The 18732-nt window shown below is 35.8% G+C and overlaps 1 protein-coding gene across 5 annotated transcripts in view; it reads right to left on the bottom strand.

Moving 5' to 3' along the window:
- Nf1 (neurofibromin 1) overlaps window positions 1–18732 on the bottom strand; it is a 258325-nt gene that overhangs the window by 183666 nt on the left and 55927 nt on the right. For all 5 annotated transcript variants that reach the window (XM_005402798.2, XM_005402800.2, XM_005402799.2 and 2 more), the window contains exons 5-8: window positions 12505–12611; window positions 9256–9323; window positions 8972–9047; window positions 7947–8104 (exon numbers count right to left, since the gene is read on the bottom strand). In XM_005402798.2, the coding sequence (XP_005402855.1) occupies window positions 7947–8104; window positions 8972–9047; window positions 9256–9323; window positions 12505–12611 (409 nt within the window). The remainder of the gene's footprint in view (window positions 1–7946; window positions 8105–8971; window positions 9048–9255; window positions 9324–12504; window positions 12612–18732) is intronic.

Here is an 18732-nt window from a genome sequence, read left to right as displayed (position 1 = left end):
GCCACTGAGCTAAATCCCCAGCCCCTGTTTTTTAGACTTTATACACCAAAAACCAGTCAATGTTGAAATTTTTTATGCTTTTTATAAACAATAAATATTAAAAACTCAATTATTTTTGTCATTTTTTTCTGTTAAGTACTCATTATTTAATGTAATAAAACTCATAAAATTAAAATTAATAATTCATTGATTGACATTCTAAAGAGAAACACACATTTATGGTCCCTGATGAGAAAATCAGTCTTATGCTCCAATGGCTATGTGTCTATCAACAGATGAATGGATAAACAGAATGTGATATATGCATACAATCGACTATTATTCAGTCACAAGGAATAAAATTCTGATACATGCCATAACATAGATGAACCCTGAAGATATTATGTTAAATCAGACACATGGCTCCATTTATGTGAAATATAATGTAGAATTATAAAATTTTGTTTGTTGTTTGTTTTGTTTTGTTTGAGACAAGGTCTCCCTATGTAATGCAGCCTGGCCTTGAACTTAAATATATATAGTCCAGGTTGGCCTCAAACTCATGGCAATCCTCCTGCCTTACCTCTTGAGTGCTGAGTTTACAGGTGTGTGCCACCACACCCGGTTTCAATTCGCAAATTTAGAGAAAGAAAGTAGCACACACAAAAAAAAAAGTAGCACAGAGACTGAGGAGCAAGGGAGAAAGGAGATAAGAAGTTATTGTCTAATGGGTACAGGTTTCTGTTTGAACTTTTAAAATGTTCTGGAAATAGTGATGATCACTGCAAAATACTGTGACTATGTTAATGGCACTGCACTGTATGCTTAAAAATAATTTTTAAATGTTTTAAAGAAGCTAGCTGGGCCTGTAATGCCAGAACTCTAGGAGGTTGATGCAGCAGGATCACAAGTTCAGGCCCAACCTGGGCAACTCATTGAGACCCCTGTCTCAAAAAATGGGTTGGGATGCTGGGCATGGTGGCACACACCTATAATCCTAGCACGCAGGAGACTGAAGCAGGAGGATCGCCGTAAGTTCAAGGGCAGCCTGAACTACACAGTGAGACCCTGTCCAAAAAAAAAAAAAAAAGGCTGGGGATGTAGCTCAGTACAAAGGTTCTGAGTTCAAACCTCAGTACTGGAGACCAAAAAAAGGAAAGAAAGAAGTTTGAACTTTCTTTTCATCACCCCAAAACACAATTTCACCTATCTCTAACTTTCAACTGATTCTTTCCTCACTACCTAAAGATTAAGTTTAAACTTAGTGTAGCTCATAGGGTCTTCTAAATTGTTAACTTCTGCCTCTTTATCTTCATAGTTTATCAGCGCCTACATGACTCTTCTGCCCTTTCCATTATATACCTTTAACATTTATACATCTGTGTCCCTTTTGACTCTGGCTTTTTTCCCTCCAGTGCTGGGAATTGACCCAGGGCCTCAGTCATGCTAAGTACACATATGCCCACCTAAGCTACACCCAGCCCCCTAAATCCTATTAACTTAAACTTAGCTAAAGTTCTACCCACACTTCATCTAAAATGCTTGAGAGGCAAGTGCAAGGTCCTGAGTTCAATTCCCAGCAACCCCCCCCCAAAAAAAATAGGGGGCCAGGGCTATAACTCAGTGGTATAAGTGCCTGCCTAAAATGTTTTAGTACATATAATCAGCATTAATGTCCCAGCAAACAAGAATCGTCAGTATGTAACTTCTAGTCCATAACAAAGTAACTTGTGCTACATGCGGCAACAAGTACCTATAGTCCCAGCTACTTGGGATATTGAAATGCAAGACTCACTTGAGCCAATAAGTTCAAGACTACCTTAGACAGCACATCAAGACAAATTTTTAAAAAGCATTGGGATGTAATTCTGTGACAGTCCTGGCACGTACGAGGCCCTGGGTTTGTTTGTTTTTTTGTTTTTTTGTTTTAAATAAAAGGAGGAAAACATTAACAGACAACCTTTTACAAAATAGCAAAAGAACAGTACAGACAATACAGAGTTACAAACAAAGTGGTAGAAAATTAACAATGCTTGTTGTATTACATATTGATATCTTCAAAGTGGTTTCTCATGAAAACAGAGACATGCAATATTGATCAACCAAGGACTCACTGACAGTTTCTCTCAGCAAAGAAAGACAGTAGAACAACTATGTTAACTATCCTGTATATACATACATACAAAATTTCTCCTTCTTTCCCTTCTCTTTTCCCACATCCCAGTTGCCCTTTACCCTTGAGTGTTTTCCTATCATTTGTCTATCATACCTCTTAGTTTAAATTAACTCTTTCAGGTTTTATACTAGTGAAACAATGCAGTGCTTGCACATGCAGGTCTGATTTATTTCACTTATGAGTATGGTCTCTAGTTGTGACTACTTACCTATAAAAGCCTCAAGTTTATCTTTCTTTATAGCTGTGTAATATTCCATTATATAAAAGTACTGGGTTTGACCTCAGCACCACACACAAAGGAAAGGAAGTAAAAAAAAAAGAGGGAGTGTGGGCAAAACTGCAAATTCTAGGGAAATAGCAGTCTAAGCCATCCTTGACTTCCTCTCTACTTTAACTCCTTTATTCTTTGATTCTCACGGAGAATTACTATGCTCCCAGAGATGCAGCTTTCTTGGCCTCTCCTGCAGTTAGATGTGGCCATGTGACTTCAGTTCTAGCCAGCGGAATATGATCAAAGTGATGCATGCCATTTGTGGGCCTGGCCCACACAAACCCCCAATGCGCTCTGCTATGTGATCTTCTTTCCTTCTGGCTGGCAGAATGGGAACAACACAAAAGTTGTATGTTATGTGGACAGTAATTATCTACATCTGTGCTCATAAAATTGAAAGATATGATTTGCAGCAAAAAACAACTATCAAAAGTGACTTTACAATGGACAGAAAATGTTCAAAAAATTGAAAAAGGAATTATCATATAATGCAGCAATTCTACTGCTGAATATACCCTAAAGAACTGAAAGCAGGATCTCAAAGTTACTTGTACACCCATGTCCACCATAGCATTATTCACCAAAGCCAAAAAGTAAAAGCAATCCAAATACTCACTTGGATAAATATAAATTTGGATAAAGGCAAAAGCAACCCAAGTATAAATCTGTATAAAGAAAATGTTGGTATACACATATAATTTACAATAGATGTACACTGCCAAGGAGTTAAAGGGGAAAGAGGAGTTGTTTAAATGGGTATAGAGTCTCAGTTTTGCAAAACAAAAAGGTTTTGAAGACTGGCTGTGTAAGAATCTGAATTATACGTAAAACTACTAAGTTGACTGGGCATAGTCACACATGCATGTAGTCCCAGTATTTGGGAGGGTGAGGCAAGTTCCAGGGCAGTGAAACTCTGTCTCAAAAAACAAAAGCAAAAAAAAAAGTTACTAAATTGTACCCTTAAAGATGCTTGAAGTGGTATATTTTATATATATTTTACCATAATTAAAGATAATAAAAATAAAGATATTTTTATTTTATAATTAAATTTTATAATTAAATATATTTTATTTTAAAAATAATTAAAGATAATAAAAATAGTATTTAAAAATTACATACATAAACAAGCATGAGTATTTAGAAAAGGTGATGTTATTTTAAACAGCAGATACATAAACTAGTTTCAGAAATACACTTAAGTAGCCAGCAGTCATATGGTAGTACAAAACTGAAAATCAGAAGTGAGTATGAGGCTTGCTTTTTCTCTGAATGCCCCTGTGTGGCTTGTAACTAGATGTTGACCAAAGCCTCATGCAGTCATGGATGGGACTTTTCAGAGGGGGCTGTATCTAGGGTGTGTGATGCTGGGATCAAGGATGAGATGCTGGGACTGATTCACAGTGGAAAGCTAGGATTGAGGGTATGACTGCTACACATCCCTAGGGATAAAATATACGAGAAAGCGTGCTGCTGTGGCCATTGCTTGTTGCTCGTCACTTGCTGCTTGCTGTTTCTGTGGGCTTTTGCCTACCAGGAATTATTTCTTATCTGTGATGCCCCACTGCAATGCCACCCTACCTTGGAACCAGCCAACTATGGACTGAAACTTCTACAAACTAAGCTGAAATAAACCCTCCCTTCTTTAACTTTGGGTGGCAGGTATCTTGTCTCAGCAATGAGAAAAGTAACTAAGATACCTTCTATTATGTCAATTTATTACTTTTCTTTACAATTAATGAAATAAGCAAAAGTGAAAGAAAAACTTCAGAGCTTCAAATCCTGATGATTTTACAACTGATGTCTAATTAGATAATTTCTACTGTTTAAATTATTTCAGCCTTAGCCAGGTGTGGTGGCACTGGCCTGTAACCTCAGCACTTGGGAGGCTAAAGCAGGAGGATTTCCGTGAGAGTTCAAGGCCACCCTGGACTATATAGTAGTTCAAGGTCAGCCTGAACTACATAGGGAGATGCTCTAAAAAATCAATCAATCAATCAATCAATCAATCATTCATTCACTCATTCCAGGCCATAAAAATAATGAAACACCCAAATTCTGATTAATTTAGCACAAATAAGTGTTAGAATAATTATTTTCAACAGTAAAAAGTCATTATATAAAATACACATTTTCTGAGAACCAGAATGAAGCAACAGAAGGAAATGTTTTATTAAGTATATAGTGTTATGGTGGTATCAAAACTATTCTCCAGCTGGGCGTGGAGGCACATGCCTATAATCCCAGCACTCAGGAGGCTGAGGCAGGAGGATCATTGTGAGTTCGAAACCAGCCTGGGCTACAAAGTGAGCTCAGAGCCAGCCTGAGCTGCACAGCAAGACCCTATCTCAAAAAGACCAAAAAGAAAAAGAAAAAGAAAAAAAATATATATATATATATACACACATATATTCTCCAAAAAGTCTGTGTTGAAAGTTTGGCTGCTGATCAGCTTTTGGGAAGTTACTGCATAATAAGGGTCTGATGTCGTAATTTCACGGCATTATTAGGAAGTACATACACAGAAGCTGAGGCCTTCTGAAAGAGGAGTGAGTTATGAAGGCATGACCTTGGCCACTACTTCTGATCCCAGACCCTTCCTCTCTGGTTCTCTCACCTTCTGTTACCTGGTTGCCACAAGAGGAGTAGCACATACGTGCACAAAAAATTCTGAGAAAGAGTCATCACAGACCCACAGTGAAACTCATGACCTCTGCTAACTCCCACTCCTGGAATTAACTGACTGGTTCTCTGTCTCTAAATTTTGTTTTCTCCAGAAATTCTTTTAAAAGAAACTGTATAGGGCTGGGTTGTAGCTTAGTGCTAGAACACATGCTTAACATCTACAAGGCCACGAGTTCAATCTCTAGTACAACAACAAAAAAAAAATTAAAAAGAAATCATACCTAAGATAAAAAAAAAAAAAAAAAAATGCGGTAAAAAAAAAAAAAAAAAAAACTATGCGGTATGTCTTGAGTCTGTCTTCCTTTACTTTTTTTTTTGGAGGGGGGGTTTTCTCCAGTACCGGGAACCGAACTCACGACCTTGCGTTTGCCAGGCAGGCGCTTTGCCGCTGAGCTAAATCCCCAGCCCCTGTCTTCCTTTACTTAACATAGTGTTTTCTGGAGATTTATCACACTGTTGACTCAGTAGTTACTTTTAATTAAAGAACAGTAAGTAGTCCATTAGTTTCCATTATCTCAGTATACCACAGTTAGTTAATTGAGCTGATGGACATTGAATCTGTCTTCGAATTTAGGCTATTATGAATAAAGCTATGATAGGCATTGGAGTACTTTTTTTTTTTTTTTGGTACAGGAATCTAACTCACGACCTTGCGCTAGCTAGGCAGGCGCTGTGCTGCTGAGCTACATCCCCAGCTCTGAAGTATAAATTTTTGAATGAAGAAATATATGTCTTTGTGTGATTATTTCCATATTACAAGTATATACATAATCTTCATTTTCTTTATGAATGTAAATTTTAACATTTGTATCTGTGTAGTTACATACACGAAAATAAACGCTGACATATGTATGTAGTTTTTTTCTAGTTCCTAATCATTGTGCGCTTGCAAGTTTTTCAGTTTTACTTGAGGTATGATTGACAAATAAAAACTGTATGTATTTAATGAGTGCAACATGATATTAGGATATACATGTACACTGTGAAATGATCAAGTTAATCAACATACCCATCACTTCACATAGTTTACGAGGAGTCTTTTCTGTTTTGTTTTATTTTTGAGACAGGGTCTTGCTATGCAGCTCAGCCTGGCCTTGAGCTCATTAAGTACCCCAGGCTGGCCTCAAACTCACAGCACTCCTACTGCCTGAGCCTGCCCAGTGCTGGGATTACAGGTGTGGGTCACCATGGCCGGCTAGTTTATATTTTTGATGGGAGGGGGAAGAGCTGAGAACACTCGTCTGTCTCACCTTTATCAGTTCTGGAATTAAATAGAGATAACTGCACGACTTTGTGGATATACTAAAAATCAGCAAACTGTATGCATTAAAGGGGTGAATTTATAGTACATGAATTATACTTTAATAAAGTGAATAAAATCTTGGGAGAGGAAAGCTCTGACCAAAAAGCTAGGGGATAAGAAACAAGACTGGATTTCCTACATGCACATTTTAAATATCTAAAGAGCAAAAAGAATCCATAAAGTTTAAAGACAGAAACCAAATAAGAATATACCTCTTCTATAAATCAATAAAGACAAACCAATGGAAAAGCAAATAAATCACTGAAGATATACAAATGACTGATAAACATTTAGAAAGATGTAGCTGAAATTATAATATAAATTTACTTGAGCATTACTGAATTTATAATAGTCTTTAAAATGATTTCCATTTTCCCAGTAAATAGAAACAAACCAACCAAATCTGCTACTTTGAAGGAATTCCAACAATCTAACATGAAAAAACGGTGTCCTCAAAAGTAGGGATATAGGGGCTGGGGATTTAGCTCAGTGGCAAAAGCGCCTGCCTGGCAAGCGCAAGGTCGTGAGTTTGGTTCCCAGTACCGGAGAAAAACCAAAAAAACAAACAAACAAACAAAAAAAAGTAGGGATATATTCCTAAGGGGAATACCAGAGAATAACAGACTCTCAAGAATTACCTTAACCATTTATTTGCCGTTCAATCATAAATTCCCTACCCAATATTTCTAAAAGGTCCTAAATCATCCCACTGACTTTGAACATCTCCATCTATGACCAAGTATTGCAGAGTGCATCTCATCTTTAGTCAGCTAAGGATATTTCTTCCAAAGTGGCAAATAAAAAAGGTAGAGTAAAACTGATAGTAAACTTCCAATAAAACTGTAAGATTAATATCAGCTCTTCTTTTTTAAAAATGTGTAATATCCTCTTAGAATTACCAGTTGTTATGGCACCAATTTCAGTATAGATAGTGTATGTGGTAGCTTACCTTCTTAATAAAATTCTATGAAAATTGTTGTAAAAAATCCCTTGGGGCTGGGGATTTAGCTCAGCGGGGGGCTGGGGATTTAGCTCAGCGGCAAAGCGCCTGCCTGGCAAGCACAAGGTCGTGAGTTCGGTTCCCGGTACCGGAGAAAAAGCCAAAAAAAAAACAAAAAAAAACAAAAAAAACCAAAAAACCCTTAAAATGGGTTACTAGATCATTTCAGTAGCATCAAGTGAATACACACCTAAATACATTCAAATAACACACTTATAAAAGTGACAGCATCTAGCAGGGCAATCCTTGAAGTGATTAGTAATAAAACTTCATTAACAGAACTACCACTTAGTCTTCAGTGGTAAAATAAAGACACTAAGAGACTGTTTTAAATTTTTAGTCATTGCACCCCTCCTCAAAAAAAAAATTATGTACATCTCTGCTAAGACGAGCAAATGAGGAGACCTAAGATTATAACTGAAATGAGCCCCTAAAATAATCTGCTTAAAGAATGATAAGCATAAAGTAATACACACCTTGAGTAAAACAAACTTTCATATCTGGACATAATGGAAATTAATTCTGCCCTGCTTACCTTATTTATGTTGTTTTCATCAACCACGTCCTTAGATATGTCCTGGATTATTTCTGGACACAAAATAAGGAGAATGATTTGCAATGGCCAAACTGCTGCTTTCCGTTTGGTGCTTTCAGCAAAGCCATCCACCAAGTCAAACAGCTTTTCTGCACATTCTATGTGAAAAATACAAATATTAAATGACATTATTAGATGAGAAGAAAATCTCTGACATTAAATTAAAAGGCAGCACTATCCAAAAACCCGAAGACCACATTTCTAAGAAAAAAAATTTGGAAGTTCAGCTAAACAATTATACAATTTCATTTAGTTAAGCAAACAAGCAATGTTACATTGTCTATGTGTCAAGAGAGCTATCTTAATCAATGGAAAAGCAAGCATTTTAGAATGGCTGGTCTTGTGTTTTGTCTCAATATGAAGGTTCCTTGTGCAAAATGTAATGCAGTAGAGCAATAAAGACTAATTTGTGGCCAGGCAGGAGGCGCACGCCTGTAATCCCAGGACTTGGGAGGCTGAGGCAGGAGGATCGTTGTGAGTTTGAGACCAGCCTGGGCTACAAAGTGAGCTCAAGGCCAGTCTGAACTGCAGAGTGAGACCCTGTCTCAAAAAGACTAATTTGCTTTCCAAAGAGATTATCAAAATTCCCCAAGTCTGTATTCTCCACCATTCAGCTATGTTCCCAATATTTTTACCTCTCAGGCAAAAAAAAATTACTGCTTTAAACATATCTCACCAAATATAAAGTCTTAGAACAAAAAGAAAGGTAGTTCTCTCTAACAGAGAGCCATGAAACATCCCAATTATAACTCTAAAGATTAGAGTTCATTTCAAACTTCCTTATTTGCTCAAAGGAAAAAGGGATGGGGGCAATTTAAAAATATGACAGAAAAACATTATTTCCCGTTCGATCTCAGACAACAGAGTATGTAAAAGCACTTGTATTTTAAAAAGTAACTTGGAAAAACTGGTTTTAACCTTGTAAGTAAGACTTCAAAATACAATTATTTAAAAATCTTTCTTACCAGCCATATCAGTCTGTGGAATCTGGTATAGCTTTGTAAATTCATCTGGATAATTTTCTACCCAGTTCCAAAAGGCCTGCAGAAAACAAAACATACGTCTTTGTTGAAAGTAGTAAGCTTTTAATATAGTAAAGTCCCAACTTCTGATTTCCCTCATAAAAATATTGTGATGCATTCTTCCTAAAAGTTAATGTAAAACTATCACTCAGTCATGATTTTTACTCAAATGTTAAAGACAGCAAAATTTATAACCAAAATTTTAATATCAAAGAGGATAATCTTACCTTCTCCAGGCTATTTATAACTGCTAACTGTGCAACCTTCTTTAGGGCTTTAAATTTAAATGCTATTTCTGGGGAGAAAAAAATTTGTTTCAATTAACTTTAGTTATTTAATGAATACAAATACAAACCAAAGCTGGTAGCAAAAATAACTTTTCTTTTTCATACTACTTTTGTTCCAGTATTATTTATAGGCAATGTAAATGTAAAGACAATTAATATAAACCCAAAATTCATTAGTTATATCCACAAAAGACAAAATAAAAAGCTCATGTGTCTTGAACTTCAAAAGCTGTAAATTTTTTCCTTTGTTTTACTTTTCATAAAAATTTGCTGTTTAATAAAAAAAGGTACAGAGCTGGGGATGTAGCTCAGTGGCACAAGCACCTACCTGGCAAGTGCAAGGTCCTGAGTTTGATTCCAGTATCAAAAAAAAAAAAAAAGTATAAAATATGGTCACTGTGAGGCCAGATGTGGTGGTACACACCTGTAATCCCAGCACTCAGGCTAAGGCAGGACTGCTGTGTGTTCAAAGCCAGCTTGGGCTACAAAGTGAGTTCAAGGCCATCCTGAACTGCATAGTGAAACCCTGTCTCAAAAAAAAAAACAGTCACTGTGGAAAATTTTAAACATACAAGCCAGGCGTGGTGGTGTGTGCCTATTATCCCAGCACTCTCGAATGAGGCAGAAGGACCCCAAGTTCCAGTCCAACCCAGTTAACTCAGCAAGACCCCATCTCAAAATAAAACTTAAAAATGGGCTGGGGATGTGGCTCAGTGAGAAGGTCCTGGGTTCAATCCATAGTACCAAAATCAAACAAACAAAAACAGCCCAAGGGAAAATTAAAGTATCATCATGATTCTACCATACAGAGACAACCAGTCAACAGTTTGGTAAATATTACTCTATCCCTTTTCCTATGTATGTATGAAGCAAAAACATTTAACACAATCAGATCAGATCGGCCCTACCAAATCTATCCTTTACACTTTGCACAATATCCCTAATTTTTTTCCAGAAAATTCTCATATGTGTTCTTTGATGACTCTTTATACAACAGTAAGTTTTACTGCTCTTTTCAGTACTAGAATGATATAGTTAATACTTTCAAAATGTTAATGCTTTCAAACTATTACAGATAAGTAAACTTTGTGTCTACAGTTACAAATCAACTACATGACTGAATTAAACTTCAAAGCCACAGTCTTTCCAGTATGCTTTGATCTTTCTCAGAATATTTAAGTCACTGAATTAAATCACAGGTTATTAAAAATTTCTAGTTCTGTATTTATTTTCAACATTTCACTATTATGAATAACAATAAGTACTTTATATACCGAAGTTTTTTGATACCGTTTAAGGTAAGAAAACACCTGAAAGTGAAAGAGTCTGGTCAAAGAGATGAGTATTTTTAAGGCTGCCAAATTGCTTTTCAGAAGAGTTGGGCCAAATGTCATTCCCACTTACTTACTAACTTCAGGGTGGGGTTATACCTAAGTGGTGGAGCACTTGTCTAGCATACCCAAGATCCTGAATTCAACCTAGTACCATGAAAAAATAAAATAAAATATTGCAAATTTTAACTATGAATTGAATGGTTGCACATTACAACCTAAATTAACTGTGATGCACATACATATAGCTTGTCCTAATATCTAAAGTGATTTTTTTTTGCTTTAATAAAGTTACTGAAAATTGATTAAACTTTTACTTGATTTTTACAACAGTAATATCCTTAAGTAATAAATTCATTTTTGGCAGTGCTGGGGATCAAACCCAGGGTCTTATACACAGTGGGTGAGCACGCTACCGCTGAACTAAATTAACAGCCACAGATCAAAAATCTGAACAAGGGTAATATACATGGAACACAGCCTTATATTATTCATCTATACAGATGATCCTTTTTTGTTTATGTCTGGTGAATTGTTGGAGTTTAAGGTCAATGTTAAGAAAACAAAACTATGTATTTTGAAAACTGTATTATACTATACAACTGTTGACATTTTCAAAGCTAATATAATCCATCTCCTCTTGGGTCAGACATTAAGAACACTGAAAGTATCTTGATGAAGACACAAAGTAAAATTAAAGTGTGAACAATACACTATAATGTTATACATTTAATTAACCAGGGTACAATAATATATAAAACAGAAAAATATTTTTATGACATGAGATTTATGGATTCATACTCATGAATAATGTTCACTGATATTTCATTATATTAAATCAAATAAAATAACAGTAATTCTCTGCTCATTCAATTCAATTTCTTTTGACAGTTTATTCCAATTGACATAATCATGTAAAACACTTCTGAAAACTTTAAAATCACATCTTAGAAGTTGTTCCCACCTGGGACTACTGACATGTTCTATAGCGCAGCAAAACTAGACAATGAAAGGTTAAGATACCGTGTTTTATAATGCTATAAAACTAGTCAGTAAGAGAGATGAAAACAGTAATGTCAGAAGTAAGACACCTGGCTCAATTTCTCTTCTCACCCTACAATCACAGTCTGATATATTCTGCACTGAAACTCTGATAATCTGCTAAAGACTATCTGATTTAAGCACTACAATAGCTAAACAGATTATTCTATAACCTACAGCCAGACCTAAGAGTTCAAATTCCATATATGAATCCTCAAGCTTCTGCGTCTCCCTTATTTCACTTAACATTATGGTTTCAAGGTGCATTCATTTTCCTACAAATGACTCAAGTTTATCCTTATTTATGGCAAAGTAGTAAGTTTACAGCATTACAAAATACAGTATCTTAACCTTTTAGTGCCTAGAATAAAGACATTGTCTTTACCATTCATTTGTTGATTTAACTACTATGAGTTGTGCTGTTATAAACATGGTAGGCATGTATCACTATAATGTAAAGTCTTTAACTCTTTCAAGAAACCTAAAAGGGGAATATCTGGGTCAAATGGAGTTTCTATTTTGAATTTTTTGAAGAATCTCCATATGGATTTCCACTGTGGTTGTACTAGTTTACATTCCCACCAACAATGTAGAAGTTTTCCCCCCACAACCTCACCAACATTTATTATTTGATTTCTTGATGATTCTATTGTATTATTTTGAAAGGTTCGAAAGTTAGTGAATCATATGTATTACTGGCCATTTCACAAGAACATTTACATTATAAAATTCACTTTGATGCTCGAGTTCAAGACAATTAATACTGAGTTATGGCCCACAGTGATTAATTTCAGATGTATCATACATTTAAACTTACCCTTCAGGAGTCGTTTTAATTTTGCACAATCCACATTGATATACTGTAGTAACTCTATATCATGGACATCAACATTGTCTTCTGAACAAACAGTCAATTCCTGTAACCTGAAAAGTAAAAACAAAAAAATAATTTATCAATTTAAGTACTGAGATATTCTAAAATTCTAAATTCTAAAATTCTAAATTCAACAGATTCTTCCCACAAGAATCAGTTTATAAGACAAAACACATATAAGAGAATAAATATTTCTTATAAAAATCTAAAGGACCTCAAGTTTGGGATCCTTTTTCATCAGCCTCCCAAGAAGCTGGGATTATGGACATGTACTTTTGCACTCAGTTTTACTTTGTTTATTTTGTGGACACCAAACAGAACTCACCCAGGGTCTTGCTCATGGTCAGCAAGTGCTCTACTATTAAGCTACATCTCCAGGCCCCAGATTTATCTGTGTGTGTGTGTGTGTGTGTGTGTGTGTGTGTGTGTGTGTGTTTTAGTTTTTATTTAAGTACTGCTGAAAATATTGATGGGCTCATAAGCCAAGATAAACTAGTAAACTTTGTAACCCTATCTTTAACATTGAGGAAGCTAGAAGTGGTGGTACACACTAATCCCAGCACTTGGGAGGCTGAGGTAAGGAGGATAGCCATGAATTCGAGGCTAGCCTGGGTTACTTAATGAGTTCAAGGCCAGCTTGAACTACATCATGAGACCCTGTCTCAAAAAACCAGAAAGACTGAGGTGTCCCAATTATATTTCCCACAGTCAGCCAGGGACAAGAAAATCAGTTAATTCCAGAATTGGGGCAGCAGATGAGACTAGATCATCTTGAGTTTGAACACAAGGAAATTACCAACAATTGGCAGAGAGTAATGTCAAAAATTACACATGTGTGCACTTAAACTCTGAAAGGTCAAAAATGAGGTAATTTGAGCATCAGAAAAATTATACCTACACTAGGCATGATGGTCCATTCCTATAACTGAAACACTTAGAAGACCAAGGCAGGAGGCTAACCTCAAGATCAAGGCTAGCTTGGGCTACATATGCATTCAAGGCCAGCTGGACTATATAGTGAGACCCTGTCTCAAAATACAAACGAACGAACAACCCCCCCAAAAAAAGAATTATATTTACAATTTAAACACAAAATAAGTAAAAATCCACGTATTAGAACTGAGGGGGGAAAAGACTCATAGGTAACCTTTCACAGCTACTGGATACCAACTCATTCTGAGAATGAATAATGAGAAAAAGTCAAGCCTCTATCCTGAACTCTCTCCACAGACTGTATTAGAAAGTAAACATACAAATAATTCTTTTACAAGAATCACAACTCATTGCCTAAGGCCCTGGGTTCAAGCTCTAGCACTACCAAAATAATAATTTTAAAATACAGGATACAAAATGTATCGTTTTGTAGCCCCCAATGACATAATGAATTCAATGATCATCAGGAGATATTAAAAACATTAAAAATTTAAAGGGAACTTTATAATAAACAGACAATGCTGAAAACATCTAAATTCATCAATAAGTACACTAAAAGTAAGATAACAGGACACGTTTCTTGATGTGATGCATTAGGAACTACTTATACCATCTATAAAGTACCTTGTTCCCCAGCTAAGAATCCAGGAATCTGAATCCACTCAAACTCAGTCTAACATAGTACACAGAAAACTTTACAAATAACCCAATTAACAAACACTGTATACACCACAAAAAACATGAAGAAAGGAGAGAAATGAAGAATCTATACAGGTTAGGAGAAATTTAAGAGAAACATCAGCCAACTTCTAGCTATAGATATTGTTTATATCCTGATTTGAAACATTTTTTGAGAGGAGGAAAAATTAAAAACTTGGGAGTAACATGATATTAAGGAGTTCTATATGATTTTTACTAGCTGTAACAATGATACTGTAGTTAAATTTTCTTAAATCTATTACAGATACATACTGGATTTATTTATTTATTCTTTATTTTGAAAGCGGATTTCGCTCTGCAGTTCAGCCTGGCTTCAAACTTGCAGATTCTCTTGTCTCAGCCTCCCAAGTGCTGGGATTACAGGTGCCACCACACCTGGCTGAGCTTGGTTAAAAGTACTAAAAATGGAGCTGAGAGAAATAAAAAATTATAGAGTACCAGTAACAGCTGGAACAGAGTAAGAGATGCACAGGTATTTGAAATGCTATTTTTTTCAGTGTTTTTAAGTTTTCCACAATGAAATGCTGTTTTAAGTCCACAATGAAATGATGTTTTTAAGTTTTCCACAAGGAAGATTTAAAAATTTATATTTCAAATTAAAAGTAAAATAAACCTTAATTTTATTAACTTCTGCCGGGCATGGTGGTGCACACCTATAATCCCAGCATTCTGAAGGCTGAGGCAGGAGGACTGCTGCGAGTTCAAGACCTGGGCTACAAAGTGAGCTCAAGGCCAGCCTGAACTGCATAGGGTAACCCTGTCTCAAAAAAGACAAAAAATAAAGAAATAAAAAAATAAAAAATAATTTTTATTAACTTCTATATACACTGAATAACTTTAAAAACATGCATATTTTGTCTACAGTCACAAGATACATTTACTTTGCATTCAAAACCTGAGTAAGGTTTTTCTCACTGTACTTTTTCCAGTCTGTACATGTGCTTATATGATTATTTAAGTAACATCCTTCCTTCACAGAATGTAAGCATATAAAGACAGAAATCTTTTTAAATCCAAAACTTCCATTCTGTTGAATATGAAGTTATTACCAATGTAGAAAAATTTAACACTTAACAATTATGTAGATATTTTTCAACTGACAAAATTCCTGTAGCCAGATGAGGCAGTGTATGTTTGTAATACCATCTGCTCAGGAAGATCTCAAATTTGAGGCCATCCCAGGCAACATGGCAACCTCTTATCCCTAAAGAAAATAAAAAGAGGTGTGGGCATACCTCGGTAGGAGGACACTTGCCTAGCATGTGCAAGGCCTCCCATTCAAGACCCAGTACTGAAAAAAGAAATCCCCTCAGACTAAATAGAAAGGAGTGAACTTCTTTTACCATTTTTCCCTAGCAATCACAGGGTTAGATCTTCAAAAACTGGTATCACTCACCTATTAAATGTTACTACTTACAAAGGCACCCTCATTATTTCCATTAACAGACATCAAAAATGTAAGGACAATGGAGTTACTAATTTTTTTAAATGCAAAAGGAGAGACACACAAATATTACATTGTCTTATTCATAACTTATATTTTAACTATTTTATTGCAGTTTAAAACTTACTTATTTATCATCACACTAAACCTTTAGTCAACAAATGAAATCAAATTCTTCCTTCTCAGGTTGTTCCTTCACTCACTTTAACTTATGTTAGTCTAACTAACATGAAAATTATTCTAAGCAAGTACACTAAAGTATTTTACCAGGGTAAGAAAAACTTTGCAATTCAAACCGGGAAGGAGAAGGTCCCCAATACTTAATTACATGCTAAAAATTCCACAGTTGCTACAAAAGAACCTGAAAATATGCAGCATAACTCCTTAGGAAACACAGCATTAGAGACCAGCAACACTACTTTTGAAAAGTGACTGTTATTTGTGAACTCCTCTAACAGTTCAGTTATTGCTATAAGGTAGCACATTTTCTGATGTTTAAACTGTATTTCTAGGCATGCATACTACCACTGAGCTGTACCCCCAGCCCTAAACAGCATTTCTGAAGCCTGAAAATCGAATCAAATCAAATCAAGAGTAGTCAGAGCAAAAGAAATACAGAAAACCTATCACTGAAATATCCAAAAAGGTAAGAATTGCTGGATGTGCTGGTGCACTTGGGAGGCTGAGGCAGGAGGATTACTGTTTGAAGCCAGCCTAGGCTACACAAGTGAGTTCAAGACCAGCCTGAACTACAGGGTAAGACCTTGTCTCAAAAAATAAATAAATAAGTAATTTTTTAAAAGGCAAGAATATAAAGCTTTCTATCCTAATAAAGCACGGGTTAGAATTGGCACCTTACATAAAACATGAACTAGAAAGCACTACACATTCTTTCATTAAAAAAAAAAAAAAAAAAAACCTATCAGTATCCACCTTATGCCTAGAGTTAAGTAAGCATCTAGTTAAAGCAAACGCAAACCTATCACAACACCCTCAAAGTCCAGGGCTAAAAGATTACCAAAGAAAATACAGACCTCACTAAAGATGAGTTTGCAAAGATTGCAAAGAGAAAGACAGACAAGTTGGAGCATGCTTCCATCCTGGCTACACCAAAGCGTGAGGCAGAAGGATGGTAAGTTCCTGGCCTATATAAGCAACTTAGCGAGAGCTTGTCACAAACTAAAATTTAAAAAGGAAGCCACGTGTGGCGGAGCATGCCTGTAATCCCAGCACTCAGGCAGCTGAGGCAGGAGGATCGTTGGGAATTTAAGACTGGCCTGGGTTGCAAAGTGAGCTCAAGGCCAGCCTGAACTGCATAGCAAGACCCTACCTCTAAAAGGCAAAAAATAGTGATAATAATAAAATAAAATAAAATTTAAAAAGGGGTGGGGATATAGTTCAGTAGTTAAAAAGCCCCTGGGTTTGATCCCTAGTACCACAAAAAAAAAAAAAGAAAAAAAGGATTACAGAAATAATTCACTGTGAAAGCACAGACAAACATGTAATCTCGTAATGTTAAAGAAAAGACTAAGTGTTTTAGATGACTGGAGAAGAACCTGAAAACTATTTGGAATAATTAAAACCACTTTTAAAAAAGCAGATCTGTAAAGAACCAAGTAACTTTTAAATTCCTAGTGGCATATCAAATTAGATATGTATTCTAAAGGGTATTCCCACAACAAAATAATGACACCTAGTAGTTATATAATAATTCTATGGCCAACAAAAAACAAAAACAAAAACCAGCAGGGCTTGGTGGTGCATGCCTGTAATCCCAGCACTCGGGAGGCTGAGGCAGGAGGATCGTTCCAAGTTTGAGACCAGCCTAGGTTACAAAGTGAGCTCAAGGCCAGCCTGAACTGCATAACGAGACCCTGTCTCAAAAAGACAAAAAAAAAAAAAAAAAGAAAAAAAGGGCCAGGGATATAGCTCAGTGGCATAAGTGCCTGCCTGGCAAGCATAAGGTCCTGAGTTTGATTCCTGGTACCAAAAAATAATAATAACAATAATTCTATGGCAAAATCAGCTAATTTTCTACTTGAAAATACTAAACCACAGAATACAGGATACTTCACAGAATAATAAAGCCATCTGAAGATCTTCACTTAAAGGAAAATATAGAACACCAACCCATGGATCAACCCCAGGAGCTTATGCATTTCAGGCAAGCTCTCTACCACTAAGCTACATCACCAGCCCTATTTTTTTAAAAAATCTTTATCTTAAAAGAGAAATATCTGTTCATAAGGGAAATGAAAAAGTATCACCTGTTTTATATGAAATCTAAAATCAATCTTCAGAAATAAATGCCCTGCAAATCACTTGCGTATTTTAATGCACCTAATACTATGACAGTCATAAGATACTACTCCCTCAAATTACACCATCATAACGGTCATTTAGATGAGTGATCTTCTAAATAAAATTTTTATCTTTTTGACCATGTATTCTGTTAATGCTGAAGAATATTGTTGCACAGCATCATTATTACAGGAATATCACTTTTCAATTAAAAAGACTGCAGGATTTTAAAGTTAATCACTGTGGGTGTTCACTGTTTATACAACTGACAAATCAAAGATGCAGGCACCAATAAACAAAGAGAATTGTTTTTTCTGTATTCATCTTCGATTCACTAAATCTCTGAATGATTTCTGTTATGCTTCTTACTTGAGCAAAATTAATACATGAGCACTAATGCATGAGAAGGGCAAGCCATTTGCATGAAAGCAAGTTCCAGAGCTACTTAGTACTGTCAGAAGCTCATCCCATAGCGCACCAGCTATACCAGTTCCTCCATTTGTAACATACTGCAACTAACTCCAACAGTGATCATTTTGAATAATCAATAAGGGCTTAAATTACGATATATTTTTTAAAGCACAGAAGTACATACTATGAAAAGAATCTCAGCAAGATACAAAATAGAAGCCAGGCATGGTAGTGCATGCCTGTAATCCTAGCACTCATGAGGCTGAGGCAGGAGGAACACCATGAGTTCAAGGCCAGCCTGGACCACACAGCAAGACCCTGTTCCAATAAAAAAAAAAAAAAAAAAAATTTAGGGTTTTGGT

The sequence above is a fragment of the Chinchilla lanigera genome, unplaced genomic scaffold (assembly GCF_000276665.1).
Source record: "Chinchilla lanigera isolate Chin_1 unplaced genomic scaffold, ChiLan1.0 scaffold00080, whole genome shotgun sequence".
NCBI classification, from domain to species: Eukaryota; Metazoa; Chordata; class Mammalia; order Rodentia; family Chinchillidae; genus Chinchilla; species Chinchilla lanigera.
This window is presented reverse-complemented; position numbering and strand designations above follow the sequence as displayed.